The following is a 19058-nucleotide window of genomic DNA, read 5'->3' as shown; positions in this document are numbered from 1 at the left end:
TGGCAGTGGCAAAGACACTGCCAAAGTGACGCCATGTATTTATACAATATTTCACCGTATTGTCACGTGTCACGTGAGGCTTGACCAATCGGTGTGTCATATTTAGAAAGTGAAAACAAAACTCTCCTGCGGAGAATAATAAACTTTATTTATATAGCACCGTTCATGACATAAATGCAGCTCAAAGTGCTTTACAGAGGAAAAAAAAACACAAAACAAAAAAACTAAACAAAAATGTATAAAACACAATAAAACAGTGGCAAAAAAACAATGGCATAAAAATGATGGCTAAAACAATACATAACAGGCAGTGAGGCAGTGAGCAAAACAGTAAAGACATGAATAACAACATTTAGAAAAGAAACAATCTACTAAAAGGAAGAGTGAAGAAATATGTCTTGAGCTGTGCTTTAAAACTGTCCCCAGAGGGTGCCTGTCTTATGTGTAATGGGAGTTTATTCCAAGCCGTCGGACCGTAGAAGCAGAATGCTGCTTCGCCGTGTTTTTTATACGACATTTCAGGTACTTCGAGTAGGCCAGCACTAGAAGACCTTAGGGGGCGGTTTGGAACGTATCTAGGGAGAACGTCTTTGAGGTAGGAGGGTGCCAGACCATTGAGAGCTTTATAAACAAGTAAAATCATTTTAAATTCAATTCTAAAAACAACCGGGAGCCAATGTAGTGATGCTAAAACTGGAGTAATATGTTCTCTCATCTTAGTTTTAGTAAAACTCTGGCTGCCGCATTTTAAACTAGATGTAATCTGTCGGTTGTTTTCAAGAGACAATCAATGATAGAAAATAAAACTCTGGCATTTGTTTTTGTTCTCATTAATAACGGCAGAAAAATATGCCTGCCTAGCCAAACGCAGGGCTTTGTTATACACAACTGTTGATTTCTTGAAAATATCCAGGTGGATAGTGAGTTCGTATTTCCTCCAGACTCACTCGGCTCTACAACATTCTTTCTTTAGTGAGCGCATATGCTCGTTGATCCAGGGTGTTTCTTTTTGGACTTCAAAGCGGCCACTATATTGAGAGTGTAGTATATTTCATAACATAAGATACATATTTAAGCCATCTGTTAGAAGTAATAGGATTACATGTCTACTTTGTCCTGTACAGACAGCAGACAGAGAGGAGCCTGCAATTAGCATTGACTATTGTTCTAGTTGATAGACATAGCGGCTATGCATTTGAGATCAAGGCTGACACCCTTCCTTTCCTGGCTCTATATAGTTGCAAATGTGTGGGGCCAGGGGAGGTGGGGGTTCACCTTTGAGGGCTGTCACACCCACATGTACCTCTTCTTAGATCTCAAGTGTGACCACTGCTATAAGTATTGACCCAAATGTAAGTTAGTGGGTGTGCGATTCAGGGCCGAAGGGCCGCCTGTGGGGACCTCAGGGTCTCCACAGAAAGCTGTTGTACTCTGTCTGTACTATGATGAAATAAACTGGAAGAAGTAACCTCACTGCTGGAGTGATGTCTCATCCATTCTTCACCATTCATTCACATCTCTGGAACATCAAACTATCTTTACAATATGGCGTTGTTGGCAATTAGTATAGTGCATTAAAACCTGTAAGTCGGTGGTTTTAAGATACCACATATGGCGTTGTCGGCAGGATGGTCATCGGCGAGATACCACATATGGCGTTTAAGTCGGCAGTCGCGTTGGTTTGGTTATTTGGGGAGCGGGACGCCAATCTCCAGAAAATGCTGAGCCAGGCGTCGAAAGGACATGTGCGGACGGGGAAGTCTTTGCCTTGCGGTGGATGGAAGGATCAAGCTATCTTCCTGCGACGTGGGGGGACCACTGCAAGGAGGACATCGGCACGACATGAAGACGACTTTTCGAGGATCTACGGGGAGAGGCCCTCGTCATGACCAGATCTAGGAGGCTGTAACGACTCATCTGGCTGCACAACTTATCTTCTACGGTCGCTAAAGGAGCGCGCTGCGGTGCTGACGGCAGAGCGGGGAACCTGTGGATCGACGGGGTTCTCTCGTGGCGGGTAATGTTGTGAGGATGGACGGGAGACAGCGGGTGCCAGCAGAACGTAGAACCGGCGACGCTTATTTATCTTGATTTTCTTGAACTCTTCAGTACAATTGCAAGCCAGTTAATAGTGAATATATTCTAATATATTTACAAGATATTAAGTACAAGAAATTGACTGAGTATTTACAGAAAAGAAGATAATTAGCTTGGTTATGAGGGGTTCTTCATAGGGAGTGTGTTAACATTTCCTACGGTCGCAAGTAGAGCGTGCTGTTGTAAAATTGCAGCTATCTGTTGGACAATCTGGAGACTGCACTGGGAAAAGCGGCTGGGGCGAGAAAATGACATTGAGGGAGACTACGGAGAGACATTATCGAGCGGGACATTGTGCATACGGGACCTGGGGTTATGTTTTTGTGATGATGGGGGTTTAAACTGTGGAGCGAGGGCTGCCATGGCGAGAGTGTTTGTGAGGAAGTTGTTTCACTCTCTGGTCTCTGGGGTTAAATGTGGATTTTTTTATTTTCGTTGAGTAGGCGGCTGAGATTGATGAAGAGATTGATGCGCTGATGTACCTTTGACTATTTGGGGTGAAAATAGCTGTTGTTTTATGTGTAACATTTTTCCCAGAGTTTGAAGGACTAACAGGGGGATCCTGCACGCTAATTGGAATCAAGGAATGAGTTTTCTGTCTATTTGTAAATCACCTTGTCACTGTACTATGTAATTTTGGTTCCTGTATGTGCATTGTTCTGTATTGGATGTTGTTTGCTATTTATTGTTCCTGAATGTTTTATTTTTGTCCTGGTTGTGTTCCGGTCGGTTGCCATGGGGGGCGGTTCTTTGTGTTTCTTTTGAAATATACGTTTTTGCGGAAGACGTTTAGTGTCTCCCGTGGGGGGTCTGTAGTATATTTCATAACATAAGATACATATTTAAGCCATCTGTTAGAAGTAATAGGATTACATGTCTACTTTGTCCTGTACAGACAGCAGACAGAGAGGAGCCTGGTGGGGGTGACAATTAGCATTGACTATTGTTCTAGTTGATAGACATAGCGGCTATGCATTTGAGATCAAGGCTGACACCCTTCCTTTCCTGGCTCTATATAGTTGCAAATGTGTGGGGCCAGGGGAGGTGGGGGTTCACCTTTGAGGGCTCTCACACCCACATGTACCTCTTCTTAGATCTCAAGTGTGACCACTGCTATAAGTATTGACCCAAATGTAAGTTAGTGGGTGTGCGATTCAGGGCCGAAGGGCCGCCTGTGGGGACCTCAGGGTCTCCACAGAAAGCTGTTGTACTCTGTCTGTACTATGATGAAATAAACTGGAAGAAGTAACCTCACTGCTGGAGTGATGTCTCATCCATTCTTCACCATTCATTCACATCTCTGGAACATCAAACTATCTTTACAATATGGCGTTGTTGGCAATTAGTATAGTGCATTAAAACCTGTAAGTCGGTGGTTTTAAGATACCACAAGAGTTGACTCTAATTTAATGTTGAACCATAACATTCACTGAGGGAGTATCAGGCAGGGGGGGGGGGGTGCACATGCCAGATGAAGGGGAAACCCGTTGGCTGCAGATGAGCTAAAAAAAACATCTTCTTCTTTTTATACTATACTCTGTTTTGTTTTTTACTATGTCAGAAACAGTCATATTAAAACCTACCACATGGTGGTCTGAAGGTGACTCTCCACCAAACAGACTAGTTCAGACTAGTTCTGACTATTTCAGACTGCAACAGACTGGTAGTCGGTTGGCAAAAGTTGGCATTTAGTCTGTCAGCCGACGTGCCATTGATGTGCAAATGCATTATAACGTTCGGCCTAGCCTGCCAGCGTTGCCAGGTCTGCTTATTATAAGCGACTTATTATAAGCGACCAAATGAGATATCGGCATATAAGTGATATTACACTAATTTTGCATCTGTTCTTGAGGTAATTGTTTATCCCCCAAAATCACAAAGGCTAATTTGACCTTTGGGATACAAAAATAAGTCGGCGTGTCCCAAAACGTAGTTACTGCTCTTTACCTTGGCAGGGCAGTATACTTAAGTACAATTTTGTATTTTTTGTAATCACATCACCACAGCGCAAAAGTAGGTCAAATCAATCAATCTCTCTCTCTGGGAGCGACAACGAGAAATGGTGAATGTAGGTTTTCATAGACATGGTCGCTTGTTTCTCTCACAGAATCTGGCAACACCGAGAGCCCTCGCTCTGTGTTGTTGTCAGCTACACTTCGTCTCTGCTACATGGCTACTCCGAGTCGGGCCAAGACTGAACATGTTCGGTCAGACCGGAGTAGGTTATGGCGGAGTCGGCGGACCCCTTGGCGTCGGTCACGCGTCGGTCACGGATCCCCCGGCTGAGTAGACGAAAAAAAGACCCAACATTTTTTTTAAAGTGAAATATCCCTTTAAAGGACCTCATAAATACTTGATTACTTCATAAGTGTTGGACACTCACTGACTTTCTCTTGATAAGGTTGAAAATAGGTGAAGTGCTCATTCAACTGTTTAACCCATAAAGACCTGGAACGCATCTGTGTCATTTTTATATTTCTTTGGCTATTCAAAAATAGCAGATCTACAAGCTCATAGCACGGCAACAGTTTGAAATCAAAAGGACAAACGTATGGTGCTATATATCAGTGGTTCTCAAACTGTTTCATGTCAAGGACCACCCAAAATTATATGTATTTGGCCAAAGTGTTTAAGAGTGTCTGTGGAAGTTTGTGAATAAATAATAACATTGGATCCATTGGAGCACAGGTTCTCTTTTTCCATTTCCTAAAAACAAACAAGTTTGGACATACAAGGTTTCCACCGGACAGTGACGATATATCACACACAGACAAGTTCAAATAAAAGATATGTAAACAGAATGGTCCTACCTTGTGCTCTCACTAAGTTGACAGTTTGCATCCATACAAGTATGAAAAGCAGAACGCTGTATGGTTTCATGTTTTTCTGCATTAAACACCAATGATAATGAGTGTTCAGTGAGTGACAGCAGTGTGTTGTAGAGCCTCCAGCACACACAGTGAATAGATGGAACACACATCACCTCATATGACACACTGATGATTGAGAAACATGCTGACGTCAGCACTTTGGACTGGCTGAGACAGGGGTTCTCAACCAGGGGTTCATGAACTCCTAGGGGCCATATTTTCGCCACTGCCATAGGCCCTCTACACACTGCCAGATATTTGGCTGTCGGGGAGATTTTTTGGCGTTCGCCTTCAAAATCCCAGATTTGACGCAAGATCGGGCGTTGCTCGCCGAGGAGTTGCTCGAACGGTGTGAAAGGCACTCCGAGAAAATCCACCCCTGATAAAAGCGATCGCCGAGACTTTCCCAAATGGATATAGACTACTAGCATGTTTGATATTTGGCTCTGTCGCCGACTGCAAATCATGCAATGTGATATGGGGCTGCGATCACTCCCGGAGTAAATCCGTGCTACAGCCAAGTAAATCCGTGCTACAAGCACACAACGTGTCGATGTCGGCTAATTGAACTATTTGAAAATGTTTTTAAAAATAGTAAAAGAAAAATGGCAAAGAAGTTTAGGGATAATGGGTAAGGGCCTCTACCCACTGCTAGATAATTGAAGTGATCGGGGAGTCATCAAATCGGTAAGCCTTTCACACTACTCTTGAAATCGGCTGTCATATATCGTTGTGGTTTTCACACTATACGAGCCGACAAGGGATCACACACTGCAAGATGTTTCACCACGATGCCATCCAGACCCTATAGCCTACATACATTCGTTTTTATTCCAATTCATTTTAACCGATGTCTCACGAAAACGTGCAAGGCTCCCGTGATACATGCGCGAGACCGAGACGGGGCGCTAATGATTGACATTAAATAATTCTCTATTTCTCTCTCTCTCTCTCTCTCTCTCTCTCTCTAGCAAGTCAACCATCTGCAATCCAGAAGCAGTGTTGCCATGTCCGCTTATTATAAGCGACTTTGGCCTTCTTTTTCTGTAAAGTTGCTTGTCTAAATATTGGTTTGTTTCCTAATGTTGTTTAAACCAGTGGTTCTCAAACAACTGCTGAAAATATGTTTTGCCATAGACCCCCATGCAATAGTTGTGTGGATTTGGAAAATATTCCAAAATGTTCTAATTTTTTCAAGATTTTTCTTCTAAAATAGCCGATCTACGAGCTCAAAACGAACTTGTAGATCGTCTATTTTCAAATATCCAATGTATATTTCTATATAGGTTTAAAGTGCTTGTGTGGCATAGTCGCTTCTTTTGGGCTTGTTTTCATAAACCAGGTTGATTATTTCTCTCGCAAAATCTGGCAACACTGGTCAGAAGCATTTCCTCGGTCGTTCAGGTGATAAAAATGTATTTCAGTCTTGAAGATGACAATCCTATATATACATGTAGACCTACTCTAATAGGCCTACAGTAAAGTGACAACGGAACTATATCCCCTCATACCTGCAACCTATACAAAAAATAATAACCTGGCTGCAATAGAGAAGGAGCGCACGTGTTCTAAATGTTTTAATAACACCAGTTGCGTAGTGTCGGGACTTTACTGGGAGTAATCGCAGGCTGAGCCTCATATCACATTGCATGTTTGCAGTCGGCGACAGAGCCAAATATCAAACATGCTAGTAATCTAGATCCACTTTGGAAAGTCTCGGCGATCGCTTTTATCAGGGGTGGATTTTCTCGGAGTGCCTTTCACACCGTGCAAGCAACTCCTCTGCGAGCAACACCCGTTTCTTGGGTAAATTCTGGGATTTTGACGGTGAACGCCAAAAAAACTCCCCGACAGCCAAATATCTGGCAGTGTGTAGGGGGCCTAAGGCAGCGGCGAAAATACGGCCCCTAGGAGTTCATGAACCCCTGGTTGAGAACCCCTGTCATAGCCAGTCCAAAGTGCTGACGTCAGCATGTTTCTCAATCATCAGTGTGTCATATGAGGTGATGTGTGTTCCGTCTATTCACTGTGTGTACTGGAGGCTCTACAACACACTGCGGTCACTCACTGAACTAATCTATCTAATCTAAAATATCATTGATGTTTAATGCAGAAAAACATGAAACCATACAGCGTTCTGCTTTTCATACTTGTATGGATGCAAACTGGCAACTTAGTGATAGCAGGTAGGACCATTCTGTTTACATATCTTTATTTTAACTTGTCTGTGTGTGATAAATTGTCACTGTCAGGTGGAAACCTTATATGTCTAAACCTGTTACTTTTTAGGAAATGGAAAAAAGTAACCTGTATTCCAATGGATCCAATGTTATTATTTATTCACAAAATCTTCCACAGACACTCTTAAACACTTTCTACCTGGCGTTGTTAATTTGTGCATGTAGGAGAAAATGTTTCTTAAAAAAAATAGGCGATATACAAGATCGGCTACTTTTGCGTGGCATTGTCATATGGTGAAGTATAGGGCATTCATTTGGGAAAGAAAAAGCATACAAACATGAATAAAAGACAGATTAAATATGGAGATAAAGGGTTTCTGCCCAGCAGCAACGATGTTTGTTTTTGAAGGTGTAACATTGGTACACAATAACATGTACGATTCTCTTTTTTAGGTTTCGAGAGCCTATCAGGCTTCGAACCCTATTACATCTGTAAGAGTTCATTATTCTTCCGCCGGTTTTGCCAGTTCTGGCCTAACCGCCTGGTCACTTCTTATGAAATTCGGCAATATGGTAGAGGGCTATGCCAAACGGCGAAAACCCGAAACTCACAACCATTGGCCAAAGGGTGGCGCTGTAGCACTCAATTGAAAATGCCAACTTTGAACAGGTACAGCTCATGACCTGTTCGACCTACAGCCATGAAACTTCGATACACACATGCGTCTCCTCATGCCTAACAACTTTCACTGTTTGACTTTTGACCTCTGACCTTTAGATCTCCCACCATTTCGAATTCTATGAAAAGCAGTAAAAAGCAGTAAAAAGCCTACTCCTCCTGGGATTTATGAGCAATCTGTACGAAACTGTATACACATGAACTTTGGACCAATGCCGACAGACGTAACCAAGCGGATTTTCCATAAGTGAAAACGTTAAGCTTTTATAAGCCAATGAAAATTGCAGCTTTTTTTAAATTATTCATCTGCCCCTAACACATACATGCAGACTCACATTTGTTTGACACTTTGCAATATTGTAGAGGGTCCTTCCAAGTATCACTGAAACCAATCTTACTCCAATTGGTCAAAGGGGGGCGCTATAGCAATTTTTTGAAAATGCAAACTTTAAACAGGCAAAAGTCATGCCTCGTTTGGCCGACAGCCGTTAAACCTGCTTACACATGTGCCTTGACTCATGAGGAACACATGTATCACTTTGACCAGTAAGCTCTGCCCTTAGATTGTCTGCAATTTTGAGCAGTTTGAAAAACATTTAAATCCAGGATTTCTGAGCAATTTGCATGAAACTGTGTCAAATACAAGTTTGAGGCCCTTTTTCACAGGTTCAGGTGTGTTGGTTCAATAGCTTGATCGCTTAATCATCTGCCTTGAAACCATAGGGTAGCCGGTTCGAATCCCACCTCAGGTAGACTTAATTATAATTGCATTGCACACAACATGACTATATCAATGAATACATGTGCAATTGTTAAAGATGACGAGAAATGCATACTTGAAAGTAGTTATTTTCAATGTATGACGTACTTCATTCGCGCTTTTGTTTTGTTTTGTTGGATTCTCCCTTTTCACTGTCTAAGGCTGTGTATTGGATAGCCCCACCAGTAGAGTGTGAGTCTCATGTGCCGAAGGTCCCTGGTTCGAATCCCACTTATTACAGTTCACATTTAAATTGCATTGTACAAAACATGACCCTGTTAATTCAGACAAGTGCAATGTTTAGACAATAACACGAAATGCTTTTGAGAGTAGTTTTTTTTTATGTATGACATACTTTCTTGTGAAAATAGCCGATCTACAATCTCACACCTTTTTAGATAGCAACGCGTTGTGAGCTTGTAGATCGACTATTTTCGACTAGTTTCCATTCCGAAATATATTGAGCAGTTTGAAAAACATTTAAACCAAGGATTTCTGAGCAATTTGCGTGAAAGTGTGTCATGTGTGTGAACTCCCTTTTCACTAGTACAGGTCTGTTGGCCCAATGGCTTAATCATCTGCCTTGAAACCACAGGGTTCCTGGTTCGAATCCCACGTCATGTAGAATTCATTATAATTGCATTGCACACAACATGACTGTATCAATGAATGCATGTGCAATTGTTAACCAGTAAACTCCGCCCTTAGATTGTCTGCAATTTTGAGCAGTTTGAAAAACATTTAAATCCAGTATTTCTGAGCAATTTGCGTGAAAGTGTGTCATGTGTGTGAACTCCCTTTTCATCAGTTCGGGTCTGTTGGCCCAATGGCTTAATCATCTGCCTTGATACCAGAGCGTCGCCGGTTCAAATCTCACCTCATGCAGACCTCAACTCAATTGCATTACACACAACATGACTGTATCAATGAATAAACATGCAATTGTTAAATGAAACGCTTATTGAGAGTAGTTGTTTTCAATGTATGATGTACTTCATTCCCTCTTTTGTTTTGTTTTGTTTTGTTGGATTCTCCCTTCTCACTGACCAAGGCTGTGGATTGAATAGCTTGATCAATACAGTGTTAGTCTCATGTGCCAAAGGTCCACGGCTCAAACCCCACAGTTTACATTTAAATTGCATTATGCAAAACATGACCCTGTTAATTCAGACATGTGCACTTTGCTCTCTCTCTCTCTCTCTCTCTCTCTCTCTCTCTCTCTCTCTCTCTCTCTCTCTCTCTCTCTCTCTCTCTCTCACAGTCTGTCTGTCTGCCTGTCTGCCACTCTGTCACTGTCTGTCTGTCTGCCAGTCTGCCACTCTGTCACTGTCTGTCTGTCTGTCTGTCTGCCAGTCTGCCACTCTGTCACAGTCTGTCTGTCTGTCTGCCAGTCTGCCACTCTGTCACTGTCTGTCTGTCTGCCAGTCTGCCAGTCTGCCACAGTCTGTCTGTCTGCCAGTCTGCCAGTCTGCCACTCTGTCACTGTCTGTCTGTCTGCCAGTCTGCCACTCTGCCACTCTGTCACAGTCTGTCTGTTTGTCTGTCTGCCACTCTGTCACAGTCTGCCAGTCTGCCAGTCTGTCACAGTCTGCCAGTCTGCCACTCTGTCACTGTCTGTCTGTCTGTCTGCCAGTCTGCCAGTCTGCCACAGTCTGTCTGTCTGCCAGTCTGCCAGTCTGCCAGTCTGCCAGTCTGCCACTCTGTCACAGTCTTCCGTCTGCCAGTCTGCCACTCTGTCAAAGTCTGCCAGTCTGCCAGTCTGCCAGTCTGCCACTCTGTCAAAGTCTGCCAGTCTGCCAGTCTGCCACTCTTGTCACAGTCTGCCAGTCTGCCATTATTCTCGAAACCGCTAATTGCTGCTTGCAGCTATATTTTATTGTTCAGATTGTCAACTTTCATGGTTTGTATCCAGCGATCATTATGACTCAAACTTCAACATAAGTGGTCTGGACGACTGGTATCATCAAGGGTCAAAGGTCAGAGTGCTTTGTCATGTCGGCTATGAGGGCTTCTTTAGATTACTTTGTTTTCATAGGGAATGGTATCATCGAGGTTCTAAATGTGAAAGTAAGTATCCACCAAATCTACTATAGTTTGTGTAAAAATATTATGAATGATGTGCTGCTTCACCTATTGTTAAGTTGTGTGCTCCTTTTTGAATGAGAACACAAGCCTAGCGTATGTTAACCCATTAAGACCGGGAACGCATTTGTGTCATTTTAGATTTCTTTGACTATTAAAAGATTAGTTAGATTTGCTATATATATATTTATTTATTTTTATCGTGAAAATGTGTGCAGATCTTTTAATATATATATATAAATATATACATTTTAACTCGAATCTTTGCTTCCGGGGGTCCATGGAACAGTAACTATTTTGAGATGAGGTTCCGCGGCCAAATACATATAATTTTGGGTGGTCCTTGACATGAAAAAGTTTGAGAACCACTGATATACAGCAACATACTTTTTTTTTTTTTTTTTTTTACTGTTTCAGATGACACTTGTAGAACCCCCAGAAGCAAAGATTTGAGTTATTTGCAAACATTGTCATGATTCTTCAAAGAAATAGCAAATCTACAGGTTCATAGCGCGGCACTCAGTGCAACGCTATGAGCTTGTATATCTGCTATTGTTGAAGAGAAATTCAGTGAGTGTCCAGCACTTATGAAGTAATCAAATATATATGAGGTCCTTTAAAGGGATATTTCACTTTCAAACAAATGTTGGGTCATTTTATCGTCTACTCAGGCTCAGGCTACTCAGACAGTTTTTAAGGTGCTTGATTAGATATTTGATATTCATTTTATCTGACACGCCCAGATCCTATACGAAGTATACTTCAAACTCCATTTTTAACATGTTAGATTCATCAAAAACACCCGTCCTTGGTTCTGGTGACTCATCATGCCCTCCTAATACGTGAGGGGGCCATGTTTTTTCTATTACTTTTTTCATTTATTTTACTTTCCTTTTTTTATTGTATTTAATTTTTTTCATTTTCCTTTTTTTTTAAACTAGAAAAAGTGCTCCTCGGAGCACAGGTCTCCGCCAGGTCACGTAGGTTATTATGGGCCAGCAATGTTCGGAATTCGCCAATCAGAATGGAATACAAAAAAACGGACGGAACCATCTTGATCGCTTTACTATAGAGATAATGTGTACCGATTTGCATGATGTTTGGACAAAATGTGTAGGAGTAATATAAAAAATTAAAGTTTTGCATAAATCGGGCCTCCTGGTGGCGCTATAATAGGGCAATGTTAAAAGGGTGGCATTTGTCCCTCAACATAGTGCGAATGTGCGTGCAAAGTTTCACCACAATCGGACTCTGCATTCATGATTTGCGGCATTTTGTTCAAAATGGGCCACTCCTGCAAACTTTAGATGTCAATTTTAGCCAATCAGGATGGAATATGAATATGGCCTCTAGAGAGTGTGCATACAAAGTTTTACACAGATCGGTGCAGTTATAGGTAAAAACACAAATCGGCATGTTATAGCGCCACCATGAGGCTCATTTGAAAATGTTCAAGTGGCATTTCTTCCTCGGCATAGTGGGAATGTGCGTGCAAAATTTCACGGATATGTCATGCTGTGTTCATGATTTGAGGTATTTTGTTCAAAACGGAGCACTCCTGCAAACTTTGGCAATATTTGTCACTCAGGATGGAATATGAAAAATATGAAAAACCTGTTTTGTCTTATGACTATTAGAGATACTGGCCCTCATTTATCAACGCAGCGTATAAACCGGCGTATATTTTTCCATATATTCGGCCGTACACCAACGTCGAAGTCACATTTATCAACGCATCCTACACAGCTGATCCAAGCGTACACTTGGTCCCAGCGTTGATAAATGTCACGGCTGAAACGAGCGTCATTTAAATAACACGCCCTTAAAATATTCTCAAAACGCCCCGATTTTACGACATGAAGACGAACCAGAATACGACCAAAGACATGAAAAGCCAATAAGAAACCCCCGCTCGCCACACACGCACACGCCTCTCTCGCTCGCTCTCTCGCTGTCTCGCTCTCTCTCTCTCTCTCTCTCGCTCTCTCTCTCTCTCACACACACACACACACACGCGCCCGCCCAACTTTGTCTTTCATGTAGCGTAGCGGTACATGAGACTCGGGCGGAATGCAGTGATTCCGTGGCGCCACGTTAATATTGGAGCGTCGGGTTTATATCCTTAACCCAGCCAGGTTGTGTAGCCTACATAACTCTCTATGACATAACTCCATAACATAGGACAAGCTACTATAAGTTTGTAGACCTCACTGTCCATGAAAAGGTGCCGTCCCGACCGCGGGACTCCCGGCGCAAAAGCGCTTGTATATTTTTGAAAATAGCAGATCTACAAGCTCACAACGCGTCGCGATGCAACGCTGGCTTGTGAGCTTGTAGATTGCTATTTTCAATACAGACAGATCTACAATCTTATCTGAATGACTGTTAAAGCAGTTTGTTTAAATTACTTTATAAAATGATATATTTTCACAGCGATTATTTATTAGTGTAGATATACACATTTAGGAGTGGATTATGTGTCTAGATGACTGTCAGACAGTCAGACAATGCTGCTCCGCAGGTCTAGGATGGAATAAACGGGTGCAGCCAACGTCAACAACTGGTCTCGACCAGACGTGAGATCTCAGCGTACGGTAGGGTAAAGCCCACGTCAGGATATATTGATAAATGCCGAAAGGTGCGGTGATTACGCCGTACGCTCATTATTCGGGATGCACCGCGTTGATAAATGAGGGCCACTGTGTACCGATTTGCGTAATGTTTGGACAAAATCTCTCGGAGTACTGTCAAGAAATGTGTTTTGCACAAATTGGCCTTCTGGTGGCGCTATAACAGGCCCATGTGAAAAATTGGTAGCATAGGTTCTGCTCTGGCATCCAGGGAGTGTGTGTGCACAGTTTTGCTGCGAGCAAGCCAACGGTGCCGGAGATTAGCACACGGACACACGGACACAAACAAGGATGGACGGATAGGGGGTAAAGCACACTCTCTCGCCATGCCTTTCGGCCTGGCGGATACAATAAATGTAAAAAGTAATTGAAAAAACACGGTCTCGTCACGTATTAGAAGGACAAATTCTGTCACCAGAACCAAGGACGGGTGTTTCCGATGAATCTAACATGGTTAAAATGGAGTTTGAAGTTACAATGGGTTTGTATAGGAAGGGTGCTTAAAATGAATATCAAATATGTAAATACTGAATCAAGCAACTTAAAAACTGTCCGGGGTGCTCCCAAAAGCCTGAGTAGACAATAAAATGACCCAACATTTTGTTTTAAAGTGAAATATCCCTTTATTAACTATAATTATACAGTGTTGGAAGCAGATTATAATGCATAATATGTTTACAATGCATTGGGGAGCATAGCAAATGTTACTGGGTTGTTCTTGGCAGAAGATTTAATTCAGCTCCAACCAAAACTAACCTTTTCAAAATCAAAATTCAACATTGAACAGACGACGTAATAATGACTTAATGTGTAGTGTACCTGCCTCTACTTATTGAGAAGATACTTTTTGTTTGCAGCAAAGTCATGTGGTCATCCTGGTGATGCAGAGTTTGCAGAGTTTCACCTTGTGAAGGGAGAGGATTTCGTCTTTGGGTCAGAGGTTGAGTACACATGCCAAACAGGGTATGATAACACATTTAAACCTTTAAGACCGGGAAAGTATCGTTTGTGTCATTTTAACATTTCTTTGGCTATTCAAAAATAGCAGAAGTACAAGCACATAGCTATGAGCTTGTAGATCTGCTATTTTTTGGAAAACACTTGGAACATTGTGACATATATATATTTTTAAAGAGAACCTTTGTAACTCAAATCTTTGCTTCTGGGGATTCTATAAATGTCTTCTAAATCCGTTTTTTGAAAAAACATACGTTGCTATAATATTAGTAGTTCTAAAAAATTATATGTATTTGGCCGTGGGCCCCCATCTCAAAATATTTTGTTCCAGGGACCCCCAGAAGTTGTAACAGAGTTAAAGGATCTACACCATGAATTTAAAAACAAGAAGGTATGACATAGATGTTAAGTAGACTGGCGACAGTGTGAAACAGGTCAGTCCCTGTATGTCTGTGGGAGGCGTTTTTTTTCGAGGTCAGGCATGTAGTGGATAGTGGGATGTGTGATGCTTGTGTTTTCTGCCATGTAGTTGATTGATATGGCCAGCATTGGTAATGCAAGACATGAGTTACAAGAATATGTAGTTGTTACCTGAAAACAAGTTGTTTAGAATTTGTTATGGTCTCCGCCAGGCCAAAGGCATGGCGAGAGAGTATGTTTTACCCTCCGTCCGTCCATGTGTCCGTCCGTCCTGTCTGTGTGTTAGCAGCTAATCTCCGGCACCGTTGGCCCGGTCGCTCCGAAACTGTGCACACACACTCCCTGGATGCCAATTCAGAACCTCTGCCCCAATTTTTTCACATGGGCCTGTTATAGCGCCACCGGGAGGCCGATTTGTGCAAAACCCATTTTTTAACATTACTCATTTTAACATTAACATCTCTATAGTCATGTGATCAACACGGATCTGTCCGATTTCTCATATTCCATCCTCATTGCCTATGGTTGGCTTCCAAAGTTTGCAGGATTGGTCCGTTTTGAACAAAAAGCCTCAAACTATGCATGCAGCTTGCAATTTCCATGTAATTTCACACGCACATTCCCACTAGGCAGAGGAAGAAATGCCACCCTTTTCACATTGGCCTGTTATAGCGCCACCAGCAGGTCTAATTTAGCAAAACACATTTTTGGAACAAAATGCCTCAAATCATGAATGCAGTGTCTGATTGCCGTGAAAGACCTAAGAATAAATGGCACCCTTTTCACATTGGCCTATTATAGCGCCACCAGGAGGCCAGAATAACGTACCTGACCTGGCGGAGACCTGTGCTCCGAGGAGCACTTTTTCTAGTTACATTTGTAATGTTTACATTACAATTGATTGGGATTCTGCAATATTTCAATATTTACTTATTAAGAATTGGTACAGTAAAACATCTTGGTAATAATCACAGATGGACTTAAGGAGGTGTGGTACAAGAATCAATATATCAACCAATAACTCTAATATCTAAATATCAGCAACTTTATAGAAACATGAACTCCAAGTCTGTGAACCCCTCTTTGCAGACGTTATTGTAATATTTAAAGTCCTGTTTATTATTGTAGACCTATATAAGTGTCACTAAGTGTCATGACGCATCAGGGCATTAATTCACACATTGTGATGCATTGTGAGCTTGGAGATCCATTGTTAGCTTTTAGGAATTTAGCCCCATTTGAAACCTCTCCCTCAGCAGCAATTGGAGCTATTGTCAGCTGTTCTCTCCACTTGCGCTGGATTTGTGTTTGGACAAAACTCCTAACTCCACTTGAGCTGGATTTGGGTAAAGTGGTGATGATATAATGACACATGCAAGTATCTGACAATATATAAAGTCACTATACCAACTTTGATGAGGCAGTATTGCTTTGTTTTATAAATATAAGGTTTTCTTCATTTACTGAAAAACTTATATTTAGTTTTTTGATTTCCTGAAAAATGAGCGTTTTGGAGTTAGCTGGTTGCTGCTGGACAGCAGAGATATAATAACATGTTATATTATAATGTTAGACATAATGCCTGCCAGTCAGGCAACCCCTGGCATTGCTGACCCCTCCACACAACCCATAATGCCTGCCATTCAGGCAACCTCATTGCTGGCCCTCCTACACCAGCCCCTCCAACTATGCCCATAACACCCTGTGCTCAAACTGGTGCGGACAGTCGTCCATCCTGGGCGAAGTCTACTTGCCGAAAGTGCAAGAACAAGGAACAGTTAACAGGAATAGGCAAAGTGTCACGGTGTCACAGTCTGCCTGTCTGTAAACTATGTGGCCAACCAGCTCAGGGACAACGTTTTGCCCTGTAAATGATATACTGTTGACAACATGACAGAGTATATTGTAAATACTGTTGTTTTAATGGCATTTCACCCTGAACATGTTCATAATTGCTTCTTATTTGACAAATTGTAAACAGTGAGGCAATCATGAACAAACATTCATGAACAAAAATCCTACACTCTGCTCTTGCTCTTCCAGCATCAGTTTTATTCAAATTGACATTATGTAAATTTGAATCAAACTGATGCTGCTGAACATGCAGGATTTTTGTTCATGAATGTTTGTTCATGATTGCTTCATTTGTCACTGTCCAATGCACCTGCATATGAACAAAAGGGATGTGCGAATATTTTCTTGGCAAATTATAAATAGGGGGAAAACATGTTATGTACAAATTGATGATGTCTTCATTTGTATTACTTTTAGTGTTATTCCTTCTTAGGCATGTCCAATGACATTTTATTGTATACATTGTAGTGCTATGTTTCTATTTCTTTAAGTGTTCCTCATTTCATTCAGCTGGATGTGGATGGGCTGGTGGGGGATGGGGTCACTGAGCACATTTTGTTTTTTGGGGCGGAGCCAGGAAGGGACATGTAAAATCTGGTTGCACCTTGGGCACTATTACCTTAATACAATTTTATATTATTATGACAACTGAAAGCATTTCATTTAATTAACATGTTCAGCTTTTAATGACTATTTTCAATATTTTAGGTATACAAAATATAACAGCTCCTCCGTTCCACAACATGGTAGCCTCCAGGCGGGCAGAATGGAGAGTTGAGTTTAATACCCCTTTATTACTGCAGTATGGTGCCTAGTTCTACATGGGGGAATTGGGAATTGGCATCACAACAAGACTTCAGCCTAGACGTTCCACCAATAGCATCCAGGAGGGATTACCCATACGCCCCATCCCCGTTCAGGAGAGTGAAGCCGGACGGGGAGGGTGATACTAGTTACTGCACTAATAGGCTGGAGCGGCAGAGAAAGTTGGGCGGGAGGAGTAGGGCAAAGGGTCTATCTATACGTCTTCCCAGTGGGGGCTCCTCACTGGCAGGTTAGTCAGTGGGTTATAACTGTGGTGACACAGAAATGTGTGTGGGGAGGAATCAATTGACGACATTGGGGAGAAAAATAGTATTATTTTTTAAAGATATGGGCTGTTATGCAAATATCATAAGTTGTCCCTTATCTGTTTACCTAAAGTTATTTTTATTTATTTGCATTCATTTTAGTTACCAAATGGTCAGCAGGATCAATAAACGGCGCTGCATGCAAAGTGGATGGGATGGATTTCTCCCAGTCTGTGAGGGTAAGATCTTATGTGTTCACTCATTGCATTCTGTTCTGTATTGTATCTGTCATCTACATCTTCTTCTACATGTGAACGTAAGTTTCCACCAATTCTACTTGTGTAGAAAATACTATGAATATTGATGTGCTGCTTCACATGTTTACCCATTTAGACCTGGACAACCTATGTGTTGTTATACCTTTCAATCCGGGAACCTCTTTTTGTAACGTTAGCTTACATATATTTTTTAAATTTGTGAATGAAAATAGTTTTCCAGAACAATTCTCAGAGGTCAATCTGACTTCCCTACCCCTTCTAAAAATGTATGTTATGGTATTTACTAACAATGCTGAAAGTTTCACGCTTCTTACAAAAAGTGCACAATTTTATTGCTAATACGCTGCACTATTTGTAGCCTACATTGGCTATATGGAAAATAGCAGATCTACAAGCTGTGTCACATTGCGGCACATTGTGAAATTGTAGATCTTTTATTTTCAGAAAATGTAAAAAATATTTTCAGATGGGGGTCCGTGGACAAATACATTCATTTGGGGGTCCTTGACATGAAAATGTTTGAGAACCACTGGTTTAAATAATAATTGAAAAAGTAATTTGAAGCAAGCCCAAATAAGCAACTACACTCTAAAATAAGCCCAACAAAACACAACCAAAATTTACAAGCAACTTTACAGAAAAGCAAGCCCAAAATCGCTTATAATAAGTAGACATGGCAACACAGGACCACATCACCCCAGTCCTGGCTACTCTTCACTGGCTTCCAGTTGCTTTTAGAATTGATTTAAAAATCCTTGTATTAACTTTTAAGGCGTGAAAGGGTCTTGCACCCCAAAATCTTGTTGAGCTCCTGCCCACCTACAACCCTCCCCGTGCCCTCAGGTCCTCGGATGGGGCTCTCTTAGAGGTCCCCAAAATAAATGAACTTGTAACAGAGAGAATACGAGCCTTTTCAGTTTGTGCCCCGAAAATGTGGAATGCCCTACCCAAGAGTTCCACAAGCGGATACCATCACATCCTTTAAATCGCTTCTTAAAACATATTTGCTCACGAAGGTATTACTGTAAAGCACCCTATACAGCCTTATGCTTGTCTTTTACTGTTGAATGTTTGTGTCAGTTTTAGCCGCTAGATCCCTAAGTTGATGATTTTCTATGTTGTATCCTTTAAAATTTGTTTTGTTGCTTTGTTTTGTTTTCGCTGAGACCATATCCCCAGAC

The 19058-nt window shown here is 41.6% G+C and overlaps 1 protein-coding gene across 1 annotated transcript; it reads left to right on the top strand.

Moving 5' to 3' along the window:
- Window positions 1-4322: 4322 nt before the first annotated feature.
- LOC311041951 (complement factor H-like) lies at window positions 4323-18743 on the top strand (the record flags this gene model as incomplete). The annotated part of the gene is made up of 4 exons (XM_084052442.1): window positions 4323-4383; window positions 14156-14261; window positions 17762-17838; window positions 18721-18743. 4 exons carry the CDS (start codon window positions 4323-4325, stop codon window positions 18741-18743), a joined length of 267 nt encoding a protein of 88 aa, XP_083908568.1.
- Window positions 18744-19058: the final 315 nt, after the last annotated feature.

This window comes from Gymnoscopelus microlampas (assembly GCF_963454915.1).
Source record: "Gymnoscopelus microlampas genome assembly, chromosome: 3".
In the NCBI taxonomy this organism is placed as follows: domain Eukaryota; kingdom Metazoa; phylum Chordata; class Actinopteri; order Myctophiformes; family Myctophidae; genus Gymnoscopelus; species Gymnoscopelus microlampas.
The sequence above is the reverse complement of the archived record's forward strand: the minus strand, read 5'-3'. Positions and strand labels throughout refer to the sequence as shown.